General features: G+C 42.6%; 1 protein-coding gene across 2 annotated transcripts in view; it reads right to left on the bottom strand.

The window, feature by feature from the left end:
* Adamtsl1 (ADAMTS like 1) overlaps positions 1–22,445 on the bottom strand; it is a 403,127-nt gene that overhangs the window by 99,351 nt on the left and 281,331 nt on the right. Inside the window, exons 17-19 of one of the 2 annotated variants that reach the window (XM_045150329.1) lie at positions 15,997–16,176; positions 9,095–9,248; positions 7,130–8,258 (exon numbers count right to left, since the gene is read on the bottom strand). In XM_045150329.1, coding sequence (XP_045006264.1) covers positions 7,130–8,258; positions 9,095–9,248; positions 15,997–16,176 — 1,463 coding nt within the window. The remainder of the gene's footprint in view (positions 1–7,129; positions 8,259–9,094; positions 9,249–15,996; positions 16,177–22,445) is intronic. The other variant, XM_004658427.2, reaches the window with a different exon arrangement.

Below are 22,445 nucleotides of genomic sequence, written 5' to 3'. Positions count from 1 at the left end.
TTTCCAGGTTGCTCTTTTCTACCGATCAGAAATGATAGCTCAGAGATGTCAATAGGATGTGACATCCTCTCCTGATGCTAGCTATGGTCTGGTAATTCTCCATTGCGGTGAATTTCTGAGATGCCTTTCGACCCCAAATCTTTGAGTAACTACCTTAGCCACTTCTCATATCAACAGTGAAGCTTCTTACTTTTGTGAAGTTCTAGAAGATTATGTGAGACAATGGCCCTCACTTTAAGTGACAATGACTACCAGTACAGAAAGATGAGCGTCCATTGTGGGTCAGGCATTATTTCTATTCTCTTGGCTACAACTTGGGTTAAGTATGCTCCACAGGACCACGCACCAGGCTTGGCCACTATCCTGGGGCACTACTGTGTGTGGTAGACCCTTTAAGAGCTGGAGCCTACTGGGAGCAGTTAGATCACTGGGGTGTGCTCTTCTTCTCTATTTACTTCCTGGCTGCCATGAGGAGAACAACTTTCTCTGCCATGTGCTCCTGTCATGATATGCAGTGCAACCAAAAGCAACAGGGCCAAGTGACCATGGACTGAAATCTCTAAGACAATAATCCCACAACAACCTTTCCTCATTTTAAATAGCTTACCTCAGGTATTTTATCACAGCAATTAAAGACCAACATTCCTGCTATTCTGAAGGGCAAAATAAAACTCAATGTCTGGTTTTGTTAGTATCACTTTAACTAGTAAGAAAAAAAGATCCCAAGGTTCACAGGTTAAAGTGGACTCATAATAAGGTGTTAGGACTGGGACTTGTGTTCTAATTGTTCTTATTCTAGGTTGACTGCTTTCTACTGCTATCAGTTGTCCTGACAAACTGACACACACTCTCAGGATGAAGAGAGTGGGGATGATATAGTAGATACACCCAAGACTCAAAAAAAAAAAAAAAAAAAAAAAAAGGGAAACAAGGGCTGGAGAGATGGTTCAGCAGTTAAAGACACATGCTTGCAAAGCCTGCCAGCCTAGATTCAATAACCAAGTAACCACATAAAGCCAGACACACAAAATGGTGCATGTGTCTGGAGTTCATTTGCCCTGGTACACTCATGTTCTCTTTCTCTCAAAAATAAATAAATAAGTCCCCAAGGAAAGAAAGAGGCTTAGGGGTTAAAGGCAGAATCTCTTTAGCTTCCCCTTTCTCTGAAATGCTGTAGGTAGAGTATTATCCATGAACTACCTCCTATACCTAAGAATAGAAAAAAAAAAACCATTCTATTTAAAGTATCTGTATTCTTCATATTCACCTGGATTCCTTTTGAAAAATTCAATAACTGTGAGGAAGGTCATGTTTAAATGCTTAGAGACACTTGTCAGCTGAACTGCCAGTAACATGTGACCACTGGCTCGTTGTTGGTACAGCTGTATTACGTGGTGAGCAAGAATGTCCTCATCAGTAGAACTTAGGTATTTTCAAAAATTTTAATTTTATTTATTTATTTGACAGAGAAAGAGAGAGGGGGAAGAGAGAATGGGTGCGTTAGGGCCTCCAGCCACTACAAAAGAACTCAAGACGCATGCGCCCCCTTGTGCATCTGGCTAACATGGGTCCTGGGGAATCAAACCTGGGTCTTTTGGCTTTGCAGGCAAATGCCTTAACTGCTAAATCATCCCTCTAGCCCGAATTTAGGTATTTCTTATAGGAAAAGATATCCAAATTTGATAAATCAATATAAGATGCCCATTTTGGAGAATGTGGGTGTTATTTTCTATAAGGGAGTAAGCATGGTCTTCACAAATAATGTTTCTAGAGTTGGATTCAGATTTAGGAATACTAGACTATGTCTATGTTACCTAACACTTGGTGTTAGATGAGGGGAAGAAATATTTTTCATCTAGAAGCATGGTATGGTAGTTTGAATAGATGGCCCCCAATATACTCAGTGTTTATTAGCTTGTACTTTGGATTTGTAGCCACCTGGCTGGAGGTAGTGTTACTGAGTGGATCTTAGGGTCCAGACCTAAGGTGTGGTGGTGGGGTGAGATTCCAATCTAAAGATATGCAACATGTGTCTAGCTAGAGTTCCTGAAGTGTGCTGTGTAGTGTGGTTTTTGGCTTTTTTTTTTGTTGTTGTTCATTTTTTATTTATTTATTTGAGAGCAACAGTCATAGAGAGAAAGACAGATAGAGGGAGAGAGAGAGAATGGGCACGCCAGGGCTTCCAGCCACTGCAAACAAACTCCAGATGCGTGCGCCTCCTTGTGCATCTGGCTAACGTGGGACCTGGGGAACCGAGCCTTGAACCGGGGTCCTTAGGCTTCACAGGCAAGCGCTTAACCACTAAGCCATCTCTCCAGCCCACTTTTGGCTTTTATCTTTCTGTTTGGTCCTGTGAAAGGAGGCCAGATTCTTCTGCCATTATGGAACTTCCCTTGGATCTGTAAGCTTCAATAAATCCCTTCCTCCATAACTGTGCCTGGTCTGGAAATTCATCTCAGTGAGCCTGAAGCTGTCTGCTACTCATAGTGTGTGGTAGAGCCTATCCAAATGGAAACTGGGTACAACTATTAACTGAACCTTAACTCAAAATACAATGAAGATTTCTATGTTTATCCAGAACAATAGGAAAGCAATGAAGAGTTTAGTTTCATCTGCTTGTGGTCTATATGCATACAAAGGCCATCCATACTATACTATATAAAGGAAGATACATTGATGTAACAACTATAATGTCCAATAAGAACGCACTATGTGCCTAACTTTGTGTGTATATGTAGCTGGAGCCATAGAAATCACTAGTGCATATACAGTGAGACTCTAAGGGGGTTTGAGGAGAGGTAGGGAGGGAGGTGCTAAGGATATGAAAGGTATTCATTATAAAACAGCAAAGGACAAGTCTGAGATCAGCAGTCACCCAGAACATTATTGAGGGACATAGTAGCACTAAGAAGAACACTCTTGATGGCAATGATGAGGTTTTGCCAATATCAAAGATTTGTTCCTGGGATCTAGCCTTTAAAATGTGTTTCAATATAAATTAATTGCATGCAATGAGGAAGAATAAAAGATTTATGTCTTTGAACTTGGACATGGTAATGTTTGCATTTTGCTTGGCTTGTAATAAATATGGCTGCCACTTGATTTTTGTATACAGTTTTTCAAGTTTGTAAGAAACAAGAGTGAATATATCTGCTCAGAGCATGCATGAGTCACAGAATTGCTACTGAGCCCATTTTGATGTGGACTGGTGGCGACCTCCCCTCTATGGTATCATTGCTTGTCATTGTCACTGTGTCTGGTAGTAGCTCAGAAATGCTTGTTCATTTTCAGACACAGAAGGGCTGAAATGTCCACTGCTAGTTCAGTTAGTGTTGGTTCAGCTAGTGACCAAATCTCCCTTCGACCACCTGTTGGTTTGTAGGACTTTACAGCTTAGTAATATATACTATAAATAGCCTGAACTAACAAAGTAGGTCAAAGGAGAAAAAGAAAAAAGCCTGTCATTTCTTTGGCTTTATGTGTCAGAACTTTATTATACTGATATTCATTTGTGAAGGTATATATGCCTAACACTTCAGATACTACTGACCCACATTACACTTAAAATTTATACCCATGCACACATTCACTGTACACAAACACACAGTTACACACACACACACATGCACACACACACAAATTTTTTTAAGTCTTACTATTTCTACTTAGTATATCATGAAAATGGCTTCTATTTGCTGGCTTCATATTCTAATTCTGCAAGCAACAATACACTTCTCTTAGATTTATCCCTTTCTTCCACCCACTCCCTAAAAGATATTTCTTGTTTGTTCAGAAAGGCTAAAAAGTCTCTCTCAAAACATCCCTTGCCTAATTGACCTCTAAAGACCATTCCACACAGACTAACCACTTCTTCATAAAGGAACTGTCTCCCACAGGGAAAACCACATGCCCTTGGTTTTATTCTTGTTTCTCTAGTCATTCATGTTGTTTTTTCTTTTTCTTTTAAACATTTTTGTTTGAATATGTGTGAGAGCATATGTGTGTTTACATGTGTACACACACATGTGTGTGTGCTTTGCATGTTGCAGGTTCTCTTGTACCTGGAAGCAGGTACCAGATGCTTACAGTACTTTTTGTGTCTGGCTTTCTGTGAGCAGCTGAGAAATTAAACCTGGGCCAGGAGGCTTTGCAAGCAATCATTTTTCAGTACTGAGGCATTGTACCAGTGCCCTCATGTTGCTTTTGCTAGCAAGATTTCACTGAAACTTCTGTATTTGAAAGTCACTAGAGTTAGAATCTGAATATTCATTAAGGTTAATTAAAAGGCCAAGATAGGAGCTGGAGAGATGGCTCAGTGGTAAAGGCACTTGCCTGCAAAGGCTAACAACCCAGGTTCAACTCCCTAGTACTCACATAAAGCCAGATGCACAAAGTGGCTCATGCATCTGGAGGGTTTTTTTTTTTTTTGCCATGGCTAGAGGCCCTGGCATGCCCATTGTCTGTCTCTTTCTCACTCTCTCTCTCTGTCTCTCTCTTCTCTCTGTCTCTCTGCTTACAAATAAATTAATAAATATTAAAAAGGCCAAGATAGTGTTTCTTAAGACCTGTTTTAAGAATTACTTATGCTTCTACTTGCAGGACACTGAAAAAAGCTGGAATTGAGGTGGTAGTCCTCCCTGATGGCTAGCTGTCATAGTGCTGGAAAGTGCTATGCAGGCTGCTAGGGGAAGAAAAGTCATCAGCTGTTTTAACCAGCAGTAGAGCTTTCAAGCTATACAAATGTTCAGCCAGGTAAGATGTGTCCACTGGTGCAATAGTGTCATAAGTGTTAAGTGGGTAACCAACTGCTCTCTGATTGGATTTGAGGCTTGTTTCACAGAAGGGAACTCATACTTGGTACTGAGAATCTGGCTAAAAGCCTATAACTGAGGAGGTCCTAGGTGGGAAGCTACTACTGTTCTTTGGTTAACTGGATATGGTATGTCCATCAAATTGCCTAAATATTTCTGTCTGTCTGTCTCTCTCTCTCTGTGTGTACATATATTAGTGTTGTCTCACCTTTGGCTAGTAAATAAAGCTTCTTCATGCAGATGGGAAGAGTCAAAACTCATCACAGTGTGGAGACATGACTATGGTGTGTTTAGCATTAAATGAGACATCTATATCACCCCCTCCATGGCTCAGGGAACATTATAGAAGAGGAGGCAGAAAAAAAGGTAACAGCTGGAAGATGAGGAGAAGTACTGTGGAATAGTGTGTGGCCATTAGAATCATGACTTCATAGCGACTGCCATTCCCGGTACAATATCCAACCCATCAATATTCCATCATGGCTGATGAAGAGGGCATGAGACCTCCCTGCCTCCCTGAGGAGTTACTGGAAGTTAACCATTGATGAGGGCAGGAGACACTTTCTGCTATGTGTGGCAACTGGTAAACTGTATATGCTCTTCCACCTATGTTCATGCAGGAAACCCCAAGTAAACTCAGTGGGTCATACAGTCACACAAAAAGTGACATCGAATAGAAGAAGGACTAGTTGGAAAGAAGAAAGGGCTCAGTGGTTAGGGGCAGGAAGGGGTCAAGAGAAGGTAATGGGAGGATATTAAGATCAAAATATGTTATGAGCATGATAAAAATCATCAAGATAAATTAAAAAATATTGGTATTCCTGAAAATACTAAGCCAATTTTTTTTTTTTCAGTGATCAAAGGAGAACTTTGAAAGCACTGTATACTATATTGTCCTCCTGGAAAGTCACAGCACACATTGGAATGCTTAAAAGACTTAAAAAAATGGAAAACTCCAAATAATTTCCAGTTGGGGGATAGTTATGTACATTTAGGAACAGTAACCAGCTGTTAAAAAGGTGATATAGAATGCTACATATGTCTCTGAATGTATCTCCTAGACATGCGAAATAAAAACCTAGTCAAAATTTCTGAACATGACTAATATCCCATTAAAATCCCCCAATCCTATGCATGTGTATGTTTTTATATAATACAATGAAATATGTAAAAATTCTAAAAGGAAGTATACCAAATTATTAAGAGTGATAGCCCCCTAGGGAATAAGTTTGAGAGGATGAGGGAAAGCACTTTCATTTTATAGATTTGAATATCATTTGGGTTGTTTTATTGGCCCTTTTATTACTCTTATAATGAAAAAATCTAGTGCTATGTTAAAAAATAAATATAAAATTGGGCAGTAAATACATCTGCTTGGCTTTAAAGGAGTGGAGTACTTTCAAAAGTCACGTGATCACTGAACTGATTTGTGGAGTGCTCAGAAATGCCTTGTGCAGCACATTTTGAAGTCAATATGGTTAGCCTCTGCCCCATTCCCATCAACATGTAGGCTTCGACCTTCTGTGCTTATGTGAGAGGAGGTAGAAGTGACTTTGGAAATTGCCTGGCAAATTGTCATTGCCCCATTATGGCAGGGGTCATGGCTGCTGTCAGGGCCATTATAGAAATTATTATTTTCTTCCATTGCAGAAACCAAGAGATGATGTACACTGAGAGTATAGTAAGTACTGTGCTTGACATACACGTAGTGTTAAAAATGTTGCCATTGTTACCTTCTAGTGCAGCTGTGGATCTTAGCATCATGAATGGCTATAGCTCAAGGAGACCAGTAACAATACTTGCTGTCATCCTAATAATGCCACATCAAAACAGAAACACTGTGAAATATCAGGACAATTCATCACAGGCCCAACTGGGAATAAAGGCTTTCTGAAATCAATAGCCTAGTCCCACTCAGTCAGAAGATAGGCTTTCCCATGGGAGCAGCAAGTGTTGGCTGTACTCTTTCCAGCCATAAGGACCCACACTAACAGAAATGGTGTCCTGGCATCCAAGCCTTTCAATGGTTCACCTTTCCAGGTAGGAACAATAATGCCTTGGCCAGGAATGGTATCATGCTGCCAAAAAGTTCAAAGCAATCTAGTTGTTCGTGTTTGGGGTCCTATGGGGAGTGAGTAGGAAGTGCTGCTCCCTTATAAAGATGGTAGATACTCTTTAGAGAAATGCTTCATTTTTACTCTAGCACTCTCCAGCAGAGAGAGAGAAAAAATGAGAATGAATCAGATAGCCCAGAGGTGATTTTGGAGCCTGTCTTTCTCTGTCCAACCCTGCTTAGACCAGGCACCTTCAGGGCTCACCTGTCACTGAACTGAACCTCTTCTCCATTCCTGGCCCAGCTGATGGTAGGTCTTGGATTGCCAACCGCCTCACAGTGCAGCAGTACACTCAGGGTTCCACTGGCCAGAGCCACAGTCTGTCCCAGGTGGGTGACCACCTCCGAGGCTGAGAGCTGCTGGGCAGCCGAGATCTTCCGCAAGATGGTGGGTTTGCGGTGGGGTCTGCGAGAGCCTCCCCCAGCCTCGGCAGAAGAGCTCCGTACAGAGCTGCTGAAGCCAGACACGTGTTTATGAGGTGGGACGGCCACGGGGGGAAACCTTTGCTCAGAGGGCTTGAGGAGCACGTCAGGGTGCTCCAGGTGGCTGCGGAAGATCTCCTGGGCCAGCTGGGCCACCAGTCGCTTGCTGTAGAGGTCCCGGAGCTCCTCGGGCTGCTGGGAGAGGTTCCTGAGGATGTCGTCCAGGCGCTTCTGCTCCGTCACCATGGTGAAGGGGAGATGCAGTAGCGCCTGCTCAGCATTTGCATCCTCCTCCGAGGATGCGTTGCTCCTTTCAGTGGAGTCCTGCACGTCCCACGAGGCCAGCAGCTCGCCGGGCCAGCCACCCTGCTCCAGCAGCCGAGACACAATGTCATCATAGCGGCTCCCTGGGTCAGTGGCCAGGCCGCGTTTCTCAGCCTTGCTGCCGTTCGAGAAGATGCCATTTTGGTGTTTGTGAGTTTGCAGGGCCTCCTTTGGGTTGGCCTTCCTCACCTGGAGGGATTCCTCCTCACTCCATAGGCCCAGAGGCCTGGCCACCAGCTTGCGGTTACCACCAATGAGCTTAATCACAAACTGCTCCCGGGTGGGTCCCGCTGAACAGGTGTAGATGCCCGCATCCGAGGGCTTGAGGCGATGGATCTTCAGGTACCCAAAAGGGGCCACTGTGATGTGAGCGGAGCTGGTGAGGTGTTGGCCATCCTTCTCCCAGGTGATGAGGGGCTTGCGGAACCTGCGCGTGGGGCATCGGAGCACCACCGTGGTCTTGGGAAGCAGGTAAGCGAATCCACCCACGACGAAGTGCAGCTTTCTCTGCTGGCGGGTCTGGATGTAGATGTTCCTCGCCGCTGCTATGTGAGGACTGTGCTTTGTGGATGGTCGCCCAGGCCCTGCTTGGAGAGGGATGAAACCAGACCCAAGGGGAGAGAGAAGGGGAAGCATGGAAAATTGAGAGTAAGATGGGGGTCACAAGAGGGTGGAGACAGGAGGGACAATGAGGAAGAGCTCAGCAGAGTTGATTTTGGCAAGGCTAGTCAGTTACCACCTCCCCTTTAACCAGGGCACTCGGCTACCAGCTGAGGACCATCAGCTACCCAACCTTCAAGATCTGCAGTACTAATGGGGCCATGGTGGTAGCCCCATTGTTTGTTAGGCCAAGCTGTAGGGATCTGGGTGCCTGGAGGCCAGAGGAAAGGCATCTCCTCTCATTAAAAGAATTTAAAAGAAGAAACCTGCATCATAAAAGGAGGCAGAGGATAAAGAGAAGAACATCCTGTGTTAAATGTCTACTTTAAGGCTCCCAGCAAGGAATGGGGCCCTGATGTACACTGGGAGGGGAGCCCAGGAGTGTTACGACTCTAGAGACTAATATTAACCAGAACAAATCTGTTTACAGTAGTTTAAAACCCCAGAGTGAATAACATTAGACTTCATTAGTAATATGCTGCCTCCAGCTTCTAGGTCTCTGTATGCCAGCAGGCGACCTTTGCTCTACCCCCTGCACACTGTTTTTCCAGCATAGAAGAGAATTCAGCCTTGTCCCCCGAGTGATTCAGAGTCCTTTTCCATCTCCTGCTGGGCACCCTAGTGGCAGTCCTCTGCAGGGTGCTGCCGCCCCATGATTCTCCCTCCCTCACCACTGCTTGGGTTTAGGGAGGACCCTGCCTGGTGGCTATGGCTACTGTTACATGGGGTTCCATCTTCCCATCCCCAGGACACTGACACTCACTTGGACAGGCTGCCAGCATACAGGGTCTGATGGAGGAAGAGAAGGGCAGGGGAGGGCACAGGCTGGAATTGACAACAGTGGAGACTCCGGTTTTTAGCACCCTCCGGCAAATGGCGCTTCGAGTCTGGGTGCCTTCCCCACAGCTCGTGGAGCACTGGTGGAGAAAGAAAAGATGAATGCATGGACAACGAAGAAACTATAGGCTCATGGTTATTTTGTATGGACCTCTACACTCACTAAAAAGCACTGGGAAAGGCATCAGACCTTGAGAGAGAAATATGATATAGCAATGTGGAATGCATGTCTGTCTGGTAGCCACATTTCACTCCAAGGTTCTCTATTTTAAAGGTTCTGATGGGCATTTGATCTGCTCTTAGTTATATGGCTTTGGGTTTGGAGTTACAGATGTGCAAATCTATGTTCAAATCTTGCTCAGTATTTCAACAGTTGGCAAGCTACTTAAATGCTCTGAATCTATTTCTTATGCCTATTTTGTAAAGCTGCCAGTTAAATGAGAGACTATATTAAGTGCTGTATACAGACATGATGGTTCCAATCCCTTTTTCTTACTTTCACAAGTAATATACCTGCCATTAGATAATTGTTATGAGTCTACTTTGTTTGAGGTGGCATGTAAGATAGTTTCCAGCTTCAATGAGCTGTCAAAAAGAGAAAAATGCCAATGTATTTTTTCTTCAAAAATATTTTTTATTTATTTTCAAGCAGAGAGAGACACACAGAGAAAGGGCAAGCCAGGGCTTCCAGCCATTGCAAGTGAACTCCAGACACATGTGCCACTTGTGCATCTGAATTTATTTGGGTACTGGGGAGTTGAACCCGGGGTCATTAGGCTCTGCAGGCAAGTGCCTTAAACACTGAGCAGTCTCTCCAGCCCTCTAGTGCATTGTTTAAAGGAAGTAGTGAATTAGGGAAATATAACTCAGAATGGCAATAAACTGTCATCACTTCCCATATATTAGAACAGACACATTAAAAAAAAAACAAGCAATAATAAGTGTTGGCAAGAATGTGGAAGAATGACCTTCACACATTGCTGGTGGGAATATAAAGTGATACAGCTCCTCCTCACGTGAAAAAAACTTTGTTAGTATTGTTAAAAGACAATTTGAGGGCTGAAGAGACGGCTTGTGATTAAGGCACTTGTCTGCAAAGCCTAAGGACCCAGGTGTGATTCTCCAGGATCCATGTAAGCCAGATTCACAAGGTAGTGAGTGTGCCTGGAGTTCATTTGCAGTGGGTAGATGCCCTGGCATGCCCATTTTCTCTCTCTGTTTTCTTTATCTCTCAAATAAATAGATAAATGAAATATAAAAAGAAAATTTGGGTTGGACAGATGGCTCATCAGCAAAAGGCATTTACTTGCAAAGCCTGCTGACCTGGGGTTTGATTCCCTAGTACCCATGTAAAGCCAGATGCATAAAGTGGCACATGCATCTAGAGTTTGTTTACAGTGGCAAGAGGCCCTGCTGTGCCTGTTCTCTCTCTGCCTGCAAATAAATACATTGAAGCTATTTGATAGCCTTTGCTAATCTATAATAGCCAGAAAGTGGAAATTGCTATCCATTAGTGAATAGATAAACAAAGTATGATTGTAGCTATAAAATAGGATACTATTTACCATATGAAAGAATGTAGCTCTACAACATTAGCAACTCTTAACAATATTAAGCTGGGGCTGGAGAGGTTGCTTAGTGGTTAAGGTGTTTACTTGCAAAGCCAAAGGACTTTGGTTTGATTCCCACATAAACCAGATGCACAAGGTGGCACACGCACATCTGGAGTTTGTTTGCAGTCGCATTTTCTCTCTCTCTCACTCTGCCTCTTTCTCTCTCTCAAATAAATAAATAAAAATAAAATACTTAAAAATATTAAGCTGAACTGGATTGTACAATAGGTAAATTATATCTCTCGTAGAGTTGTTTATACAATGAAATCATAATTGAGGAATTTAGTAAAAATATAAAACTAGAAGTCAGGTGAGATGTTGTAAATTAGTGTTGACCAGTGATTCAATGTCCATGGTGCACTGAGGACTTCCTGAATTAAGTCATGAAGACAGGTGGAGCTTGGGTTGGTATAGCACAACGGGTTTCAGCATGGGAAGCAACATTTCCAGAGCAAAGGCAGAAGAGTTCAGCACAGCCAGGCAGGCCTGGGGCAGAACTGAACCGGTCTCACTGCACAGAGGGGCTGAGGTGAAAGCAATCGGGAGCTTGACAGGTAGTTGGGGCCAGACTTTGGAGGTCATTCATTTTCAGACAGAAGGTCTGGAATTGATCCACAGGGCAATGGGAAACCATTGAAGAGGGGAGCAATATGATGAAAGAGGTGTTTGCGAAGGTGCATCTGGCAGGAGTGTGTGGGAGGAATGGGAGGCAGAACGTCAGTGGAGGAGCACACCGTCCTGGCTTGTGGTGATGAAGGCCTGAACTGGGGTCATGGCAGTGTGCCATGGTAACTGGAAACATGACAGTAAAAGTAACAGAAAATGATCTTATATTTTCAAGCTTTGCATGCTAGTACATTGAAATGACACTATTCTCTGGGATAAGCGATGACAGATGCTACCCCAAAACAAACAAGATACAAAAGAGAAAAAGACATGAGAGTAGAAAAGGGACTAGATGAGAAGAGGAGGGGAACAGTAGGAATGGAAAGGGGCAAGAGATGGCAATGGAGGGTGACTATTATCAACGTATATTTTATACATGTATGAAAATATCATCATGAAGGCAGTTATTATGCATAATTAATAATTTTTAAGCCAGAAAAAAGATGTAAAAGATAAGCACAGGTTGAGAGAGCTCACCCCTGCTTTTGCTGCCTGCTGAATGTGGATTCGAGAGTCCACCTGTCATTCCTTTTACTGTCGGTGGCAGTACCAAATGCAGGGATCAGGTGAGATGGGGCAAGGGCCTGACAGCTTTCAAAGTATGGTCAAGGGCTGGAGAGATGGCTTAACAGTTGAGGCACTTGCCAATAAAGCCAAAGGACCCAGGTTCAATCCCCAGTTCCCAAGTAAAACCAGATGTACAAGGTGGAACATGCATCTGGAGTTAGTTTGCAGAGGCTAGAGGCCCTGCTCCACCCATTCTCTCTCTCTCTCTCCCTCTCTCTATCTGTCCCCTCTCTTAAATAAGTAAATAGATAAAATTTCAAAAATAAGCATGGCCCGTTTATCTCTGCCCATTGGAGAAGCTGACAGATATCCAGACGGCAGTTCAGAAGGTCAGGCCGTGACTACAGCAAAGCCTCGTACCTTCTGCAGCTTCAGCGTCTACATCTCTGTATTAGAAGAACTAAGCCAGAGCAGGGCTCTGCAAGCTGCACTAAGTGACCATGCAGAAAAAGAGAGGCCCAGAAGCTGCTTCTCAGGTGATGGGCTCACCTGCCACTGCAGATCTCATGCTCCCACCTCAGCCCAAATGACTCTCACTTGGTATGTTTCAGATTTTTGACTTCCAGGTAACATTTCATTGGATTAAAGTCTTGAGACTTTAATTTAAAAAGAAATTACTTTATAATATCTTTTGAGCTCTGTCCAGTTTTAAAATTGACTACAGTTTCATCTCTTTTATTTTGGGGATCATGGGGAAATTTCCCTAAAAATTATGAGTTAAAAATAGTTGCAAGTTAACTTGTTCAGGAGATTGAAGGGGTTCCTTCCCCCCGCCTTCAGGGTAGGGTCTCGCTCTAACCCAGGCTGACCTGGAATTCACTATGTACTTTCAGGCTGGCCTCACACTCACTGTAATCCTCCTACCTCCATGTTGAAGGGATTCTTTTAAAGAACACCCCCTCCCCTTCTTTAAAGAAAGAAGGATCACCTTTAGAAAGGTCTAATTCTTAGAACAGAATGTGTGAAAGATTTTATGCGAAATGTCTAAATTGGTGACCTAATTCTGTCTCTGGGGGATTCTGCACAGTCACAGATGAACCAGGTCCTCCTTTCTCCAAAAGGAGTCACACAAGGGGCTGTGGGATATAGGACTCGCTAGTGGGTTGTTGTTTTTTTTTTTTTTCATGGTGCCAGTGTGAGCATAACCCGAAGTGCTTGGGTGATTATGTGCTACCATTCTCAGCTTCTCTTCAATGTCTGGAGTCTCCATTCATCAACTCATAGTGCTCAGAATCTAATTAGACCCTTTAGATAAGAGCTAACTCTAAATGTGACTTTCTCACCCTGTGGAAGAGTAGAAAGACCTGAATGGGAACTGGGTGGCTCTGCACCTACCCATTCACAGCAGGGGTGTTCTGCCTTCTTCTTTGTGTTGACAGTGAGGCTGGAAGGAAGGAAACCCCTCTACAGTGAAGGGTAACTTTAGACACAAGCTTCTTTTTTTTTTTTAATTTTTTTTTTGTTTACTTTTATTTATTTATTTGAGAGCAGCAGACAGAGAGAAAGAGGCAGATACATACATACATACATACATACATACATACATACATATATATATATATGTATATATATATATATATATATATATATATATATATATGGAGAGAGAGAGAGAGAGAAAGGGAAAGAGAAAGAGAATGAGCACGCTAGGGCCCACTGCAAACGAACTCCAGACGCGTGTGCCCCCTTGTGCATCTGGCTAACGTGGGTCCTGGGGAATTGAGCCTCGAACTGGGGTCCTTAGGCTTCACAGGCAAGCGCTTAACCGCTAAGCCATCTCTCCAGCCCCACAAGCTTCTTTATATGCATGCTATCATTTAAGCCTCTGCCTCCATAGTGGACACTATCTCCATCTTGCATAGAAGTTAACTATGGTCTTGAACGGTTAAGTAATGAGCCCCATGTTCTGTAGTCAGTTAATTTTACAATCAGGATTTGACAACAGGGATGTTTGTATTTGAGTATTTATTGATGTTTGTATTTTAAAGGCTCTGTTTACTTAATGCAACCCAGTTCAGTAGTCTCCTTCCCTTGGTGCCTAAGCCACAAAGGTCCCTATATCAAATCTGCAGGCAGAAAAATCACTTTTTTGAATGTTGTATTTCCAAAGGCCACAAGGTCCAGAAAGATGGAGAGACAATAATAGTGTATTCTGTTCAGGGTAGACTATCATTTGACAGACTTTGGAGAACAAGCTCCTTATCACGCTCTATTGGGAGGTTTTTATCTAGAGCCACTTGGCTCTTTTCTGTGCAGATATTTCTTATTTTTTTAAAAATTTTTATTTATTTATTTGAGAGCAACAGACACAGAGAGAAAGACAGATAGAGGGAGAGAGAGAGAATGGGCGCGCCAGGGCTTCCAGCCTCTGCAAATGAACTCCAGACGCGTGCGCCCCCTTGTGCATCTGGCTAATGTGGGACCTGGGGAACTGAGCCTCGAACCGGGGTCCTTAGGCTTCATAGGCAAGCACTTAACCGCTAAGCCATCTCTCCAGCCTTCTTATTATTTTTTAATGTTTAATTCCATACTCCAATCAATAGTCCCATGGAAAAATTATCACCTAACATGTCCATACACATGCTTAGATTATTCATGTTCATTCTTTACCCTTTTAATCTTTGTTCTACTGAAACCAAATTGTTTCTAAAAGGTAAAAAATATTGATTTTTCTTTCTGTTCTGGGACATATGGGGTGAGATACTCCAAGAGGTAATTTTTACTGCCACATTACAAACCTTTTGGAAATGTAGGTTCCCTCTCAGTTGCAATGGCCTTAGCAGGTGCCATCAGACAGACTCTAAACATCCTGATGAAAATATATATATATATATATATATATATATATATACACACACACACACACACACACACACACACACACACACACACACACACATATATATATATATATATAGAGAGAGAGAGAGAGAGAGAGAGAGACAGACAGAGGGGGGGGCATGTGCAAGATTTCAAGAACCCACATGAAAGGGCAGGCATTTTAACTTCCATAGGCAGTTGTCTCCTCTGGAAGTAAGCACCTCTGTGATACTTGTCAATGAGTAGACACGTCAAACGATGACTCTAGTATTATACAAAATGACTACAGGGCCAGGAAGCCCAATTTGAAGGCTTATGAGCAAGAAAGGGAAGGTCTGGAATCTGGTTTTGACAGAGATTTTTCACTTCAGATCTAGTGATCCTGTTCTTGGCTCAATTTGCTTGTAAGGCAATAATTTTAAGATGTCGCTATGGCAGACACACAGGTCTATGGAACTGGGGAGTCAGGGGCAACTCAGAGAAATACTGTGGGCTGAAAATCATTGAGTTGAAGCTTTGAAGCTATGTGTAAATGAATTAATTCATGTTTGTGCTCCAACAGGAGTTATTTAGGAAAATGGATCAGGTGGAGGTGTGAGTTAGGAGTCTGTAGTCAGAAGCTGTGAATGCTGAGCCATCACTTCCCCAGGCGTAAAGCAACAGGGGAAATCAAGTTCTCTTGCTGGGAAGTTGTTGAAGTTTTAGAGCCAGGAAACTAACAGTAAAGAGGCAGGATTTCCTTGGCCTTCTTTTCCCAATAAATCACATCCTTTATTGTCCTGTAACTTGGAAAAGAACTAGAGAGTCTTTGCCCTTCCCCAGAAGAGACTGGAAACATCTGGGAGGAAAGGATGCAGAGAGGTCAGAGGAGGGGGCTGGGTGGAGATGGGTGAAGAACCCAGTGTTCTGGGCTTGTTCCAGGGAAGCCGATTTACAGGCCCAAGCTTCTGATTTTTGGTTGTTTGGTCAGGGCTGCCTGTGTAACGCAGGTCCCTGCAGCCTAGTTAAAAGGTAGTTACATACTGTGGTAGAATAGTTACAAAAAATTGTTTTACATTGTTTGGAGAACTATTCTCTGCTTGTCTTTCCTATGCAAGTGTTTGTGGTTCTAGTTCCACTCATCTCTCTTTTCATTCTCTCCCCTGCTGGGAAGCATACTCACCTCTGTCCAGTCTGAGAGAAGCCACTCGCTGGGGCAGTCATCTTTCTTGCAGGCTTGTTGGGAGGCTGGTTTGGAGGCTGAGCAGAAGATCTCTGGAAGCTCCAGGAAGCTGCCATCAGCCATACGTTGCTTGCAAAGAATGTCCCGTTTCTGAGCCCCTCCTCCACAGGTTTTGGAACACTGGAAAGGGAAGAAAGAGACTCAGCAGAGCAAAGGAGGCTGGCCACTAACTTTCACCTTAGAGTATAAACATTAAAAAAAAAAACACAAACAAGGAGTCAAGTCCAGAGATTTTTGTTTCCTCTCTTTGCAATCAATTTTGTAGTAAAAATCTATATAACGCTCCACTTATAATCTCAGGTATTTAATGTGACCATCCAGGAATTCAGGGAATCCTTAGGAACTTGTTACTGAACTATGATTTGTAGCTATTTGAGAAAATTGGTTTTCAAAGTCAGTTTCAAAGTGTTCAACTTATTTACGACTTAGTGAAAATAATCTGTGCTGCTTCCAGAACAAGCAAGAGTGAGTTTTGACATCAGAATCAGCCTGGGGAAATGAATGGGTGAGAGGACAGCCCTCCCTCTATGTGGGAGCCCACCGCACCAGGCAGTGAGAGATTTAGGAGCTGGCTTTCTAAAGACCTCCTTTGGAATACTTTTCTTGCTGGCTTGGTGATTCCACAGGGCACTGGGATTCAGAGGTGCTGAAATTTGGGTTGCAAGAAAAATAGCTTCATGTCAGTGGTTTTCAGAGGGACCGCAATGAAACACTTTGTTTACATGGAACTTAATAGTTTTAATCCGGATGCTTGAGAGGGGGAGTGAGGTCCCCAAGGCACAGACTGTTGGCCCTTTCCAAGTATTTGTCCCTTTCCTTTCAAGAATCCTCTGTTTTTAGCTTGGCACATGGCTTTTCAGCATAGGCCATATTTGTCAAACTACCTTGAAGGTAGACAGGCCCATTTGACTAACTGCTTTCTGGTGGGATATAGTCAGACAGGTATGTGAAATTTTATGGACGCTTCCACAATGAGAGTTCATCATCTTTCCCCACCCTCTCTCCTCCTTGCTGGCTGGAATGGACGCATGATGCCAGAAACTGTTGCTTCCATGCTGGACTATGTTAGACAGAGGTAGAAGAGGCCTTGTTTCTGATGTTAAAACCTGCTGCTTGTGTTTACTGTCTGCTTCTTGAAGCCACTGTTTTTGGGTTTCTATTACTGTCAGTCAGATAGAAATCTGAGTTAACATACAAATCCATGACTACACCGTGCTAGGGCAGTTGAACCATGAATGTTTATGGACACTTTCTGATTTACTTATTTTTTAAAATATTTTAGGGTTGGAGGGATGGCTTTTCATTTAAGGTGTTTGCCTGCAAAACCAAAGGATTGTATTCCCCAGGACCCACATTAGCAAGATGCATAAGTGTCTGCAATTCGTTTGCAGTGGTTGGAGGCCCTGGCACACCCATTTTCTCTCTCTATCCCCCTCTTTCTCTGCCAAATAAATAAATAAGCAAATAAATAAAAATAAAATATTTAAAATATTTTATTTATTTTTTTTGAGATAGGGTCTCACTCTAGCCCAAGCTGACCTGGAATTCACTATGTAGTCTCAGGGTGGCCTTGAACTCATGGTGATCCTCCTACCTCTGCCTCCCGAGTGTTGGGATTAAAGGCGTGTGCCTCTACGCCCGGCTATATTTATTTATTTGAGAGAGGAGTGAATGAGAAAGAGGCAGATTGAGAAAATGGGCATGCCAGAGCCTCTAGCTATTGTGAATGAACTCCAGACACATGTACCACCTTATGTATCTGGCTTTGTGTGGGTACTGGAGAACTGTACCCAGGTCCTTAGGCTTTGCAGGCAAGTGCCTTAACCACTGAACCATTTCTCTACCCCCTTACTTATTAATTTTTTAACATTTTAATTTATTTGCTTATGTGTGTGCATGCATAGAGGTGCACCAGATTCTCTTGCTGCTGCAAACAAACTCCAGACATGTGTGCCACTTTTTGTGTTTGGCTTTAGGTAGGTACTGGGGAATAAAACTTGGGCCAGCAGGCTTTGCAAGCAAGCACCTTTAACCACTGAGCAATCTCTCTAGCTCTCTTTGATTTTTTTTTTAAATTTAATTTATTAGTTTTCTTTTCAGCAAATACAGGCAGTTTGGTACCATTGTTTAGGCTCATCTATGATCTACCCCCTCCCATTGGACCCTCCTTGTTGATGTAAATGGGTCGTGCATTGTGGAGTTAGCCCCCAGTTATTGGTATGATAAATGTCTCTGCAAATCATGACCCAACATGTGACTCTGACATTCTTTCCGCCTCCTCTTCTGCAAAATTTCCCTGAGCCATGTTGGGTTCATTTTTGGTCTGCTTCAGTGCTGAGGTGTTGGGGGCCTCTGAGGCTCTGGCTCTCTGATTTGGTAGGAGTTGGTTTTTCTCTGCGTTGGTCTCCTTCCCCTTTGTGCTGGTATCCGGTTCACAGAAAAACATCACCCTTGCTTGTTTCGCCAATTGTCCTTAGTTTCAGTTGGGCCCCTTTTGAGGTATGTTGGGGCAGCTCTCTCCTTAGGATCTGTATCTATCTTTCTTTCCCTGGTATCTGGAGTGCAGCTAGGTGGTCGCCATCTTGACCAGAAGTCTCTGATTTTTTTTATAAACAGTCTCAAGTCTTTCACTTGCTAGCCCTGCATTTTTTGAAAAATTAAGTCTGGGTTTAAAAGTCTGCAAGTTGGTCCTGAAGGAATGGCTCCTACAACTCAGATATCATCCTCCTTCTCAGTGGTCTTATTATGTAGCTTGTTAGATATAAGCAAGATTAGAGAACATTGGGGCTGAATCTCTCCGGCAACCAACAACAGCTTGTAGAACCAAGGACTGGAACTGTAGGACTCTATAGTTAACAGTCAGAGGACTGGGAGCTAAGTTGTTTCTTTGTCCCTGGGAAGAGATGTGATATTCTGAACTTCCTGGAAAGTCCTTAATGGATATCTATCTAAATCTGGTTCCAAGAGCTCTAAACCTAATAAGCTTCTTCTAGTAGGAGACTTTCTGATACGGACCAAGGAGATACCATTGCCTTCTCCTATAATGGTCAATACAAATGGACCTGTCAATCACCTGGACAGAAACATGTTCCTTCCCTCCCCATGTGTTCCAGAAACTTAAAAGCTAGTAAAAAGTCTACCTAGCAGTGAAGACTGCTCTCTCTGGCTATTTTTCTCTCTAACCTCAAGTGTGTTTTCTTCTGTTGTGGACCCTTTGGCTATTTTCCACTCTTACTCTTTTTTAAAAAATATTTTTTAGGAAGAGAGAATTGGCATGCCAGGGCCTCAGCCATTACAATCGAACTCCAGACATTTGAGCCACCAAGTGGGCATGTGCGACCTTGGACTTGCCTCACCTTTGTGTGTCTGGCTTACGTGGCATCTAAAGAGTCAAACATGGGGCCACGGGCCTCACAGGCAAGTGTCTTAACCGCTAAGCCATCTCTCCAGCCCTCCACTCTCACTCTTAAGAATGCTTTGTGGGGCTGGAGAGATGGCTTAGTGGCTAAGCGCTTGCCTGTGAAGCCTAAGGACCCCGGTTCAAGGCTCAGTTCCCCAGGTCCCACATTAGCCAGATGCACAAGGGGGCGCACGTGTCTGGAGTTTGTTTGCAGAGGCTGGAAGCCCTGGCATGCCCATTCTCTCTCTCTCCCTCTATCTGTCTTTCTCTCTGTGTCTGTTGCTCTCAAATAAATAAATAAAATATTAAAAAAATATTTTAAAAAAGAATGCTTTGTGTTACTTCGTAGTACACCTTATGTGTCTTCAACACTGTACTCTGTGTGTCTGATCTGAATTCTTGAATAGAGATTACAGAAATGGAGAATCTGAGGGGAATCCAAGTGAAAGTCTCCACCCTGGATGCAGGTTACTGTTACCCCCCGAAGTGCTTTTAAAAAGTGCTGATGTCCAGGTCCTTCTTCAGACTGTCAAATTGGAAACCTGAAGGGGCATTCTAATTTCTAGTTACTTATTTTAGTTTGTTTAAACATAACTTCTGAGGTTGTTCTCTTCCAGATAGTTCTGTTGTGCTCCAGAGCCATGAAGATCATGTCAACTTAACACCTCTCTAATATTACTGATGAAAATAAAATAATCATGAACGGAAAATATGGTACCTAGTGAGGCCTCTGTTAGGACCTGGGGAAGTTTATACCTTACCCACACATACGCCATTTGCACTGTAAATAGCTTGAGGTCAGTAATACAGGATGACATTAGATAAGCTATTAACTTTGTTTAGATAGGAATTTATTCCTAGAGCTTTCCAAATGGTCCAGATCAATGGTGAACAATCTTTTATTTTATATTCAAAATTTTAAAATGAAATTAATCTTATTGAGTCCCATAGAAAAATATGTATTTTCATCATTATGGTTAAGATCAATTACTCACAGTTGAAAAATTCCCTACTAAATACACCTTATCGTCTTGTGACTGATAAAGAGCTAAGGCATGAAGAGAGGAAGTTACCCAATCAAGGCTATACAGAGCTGGCATGGGTCAATATTCACCATGTTCTTACTGCACATTGTGCCCTCGACATTGCTGGAGAACAAGCATACATTGAGCTACTGTTGTGGAGTGGTCATGACTCCTCTCTGCTCACAGAACCCACATAAAGTAACTCTTATTACTATTTCATGCCAAGTGCTACAGGCCTGTGACAATGAGGACTCCTACTTTTTCCTCAGTGGAGGGCAAGTCTTAACCTCTACCCTGTGACCATCCCTGACTGGCAGGAGTTGGCTTAGCATCTGGGTTAGGGACTAGCATTCTAAAATACTTGATTCATATTGTGATGACCCTAGAAAATTACTCTACCTAAGCCCTTTCTTTTCTGAATTGACAGGCTATATTTGAACATAACCTTGTAGGCAGTGTGGTGGGCTTGATTGCATATGGTGGTCTGTAGAGCATTTGCCACTTGTCAAAGATCCAAAGAGCTTCTTCCAGAGGCCTTTCTAGGCTCTTTTGGCTTTGACTAAGAGAAAAATCTATGGCCTCAGATTTTGCTTGTCTCATACTTGGATTCAAACTAGGACCTTGGACCTTCAAGGCATGTGTTCTGTCACTGATTGACACCCCAACCCTAGAACTTTGGCTTCTTTGTGACTCATCTCAGTGACTACCCCTCTCCCCCGAATTGTCATTTATTAGAAAAAGAAATATTTCAGCTCTCATTTATATGTAATTCAATGAAATATTGAAGTGCTTCACTTGCACTAATTTGTATGCACACTGAATAACAGTGCCTTCTGGAAAAGTAAGACTTCAACAAATAGTTGTGGCACTGAATTATGTTGGTACTTAGGGCAAATTTGAATTAGTGGCTAAGAATTCCATTTACTTAGAATGCATCTTAGTTATATGGATAAATAAGGTTTTTAAAATTTAGTTTTATAGTGTTTTGCATGATTTCTTAGGTTCAGTCTTTTCTTATTTCTATCAAATTTTCCTTTCTAACCAACCAGTAATGCTATAATCACATTAGTTATAATGTTTTAGTGTTCAGTTTTTCTTCAGAATTCTTTTATAATTAGACAACGACCATGTGGACCACTGACTTTTAAGGGTATGCCAAACAGAGGGACTGTATTCTCCACAATAATTTCCATTCTGTGAAGTATTAAAATTTTTCCATGAATTTAATGCATTTTTTAGAATTCACAATTGTCTAAAAGAAGAAGGGTTATGGTGACAAGTCAAAAATTTTAATCCTAGGCTCTGACTTTTCAACTATGCCTAATCAAATTAAAATGCAGTCAGGAACTCTGACTTTAACATGCCCCAAACCAAATTTCTGATGCTGTCCTTCCAAGACTCACCTCAACCTCCTCCTCTATCTTTCCAGTCATCTAATGGTACCATATCTAGAGTTAAAACTTAAGGATTACCTTTGAGGCTCCTTATTTTTAACACCCCTCCCATAAATTCCATTTGGTGAGCAAATGCTATCATATTTACCTATAAAACAAATAAGACACCCCTGTAAAATAATAGGTCAGGATGCCATCATCTGCTTGGACTACTACAATCTTTATTAACCGGTTTCCCACCACTATAGTCCCCCAATATTCATCTATTGAAACCCTAACTCCTAAGATAATTACATTAGTGACGGGGATGTTGCTCAGTGGTAGCACATGTGCTTTACATGATCAAGGCCCTGGGCTCCATCCTCAGTAATGAAGTAAAAGCTCTCAAGAGATATGGAGGGCTTTTTAGGAGATGGTTAGGTTATGAGAGAGAGGCCATCATGAATGCAACCTGAAGAGCTGCCTTGTTTTTTCCACTATGTGGGGACATAGCTAGAAGCAGCTAACAATGGGCTAGGGAAAGGAACTCACCAGACATTAAATCTTCAGGCATCCTGATTTTGGTTTTCC

Source organism: Jaculus jaculus, chromosome 1 (assembly GCF_020740685.1).
Source record: "Jaculus jaculus isolate mJacJac1 chromosome 1, mJacJac1.mat.Y.cur, whole genome shotgun sequence".
Lineage (NCBI taxonomy): Eukaryota > Metazoa > Chordata > Mammalia > Rodentia > Dipodidae > Jaculus > Jaculus jaculus.
Note: the sequence above shows the minus strand (reverse complement) of the source record. Positions and strands in the feature narration are given on the sequence as shown.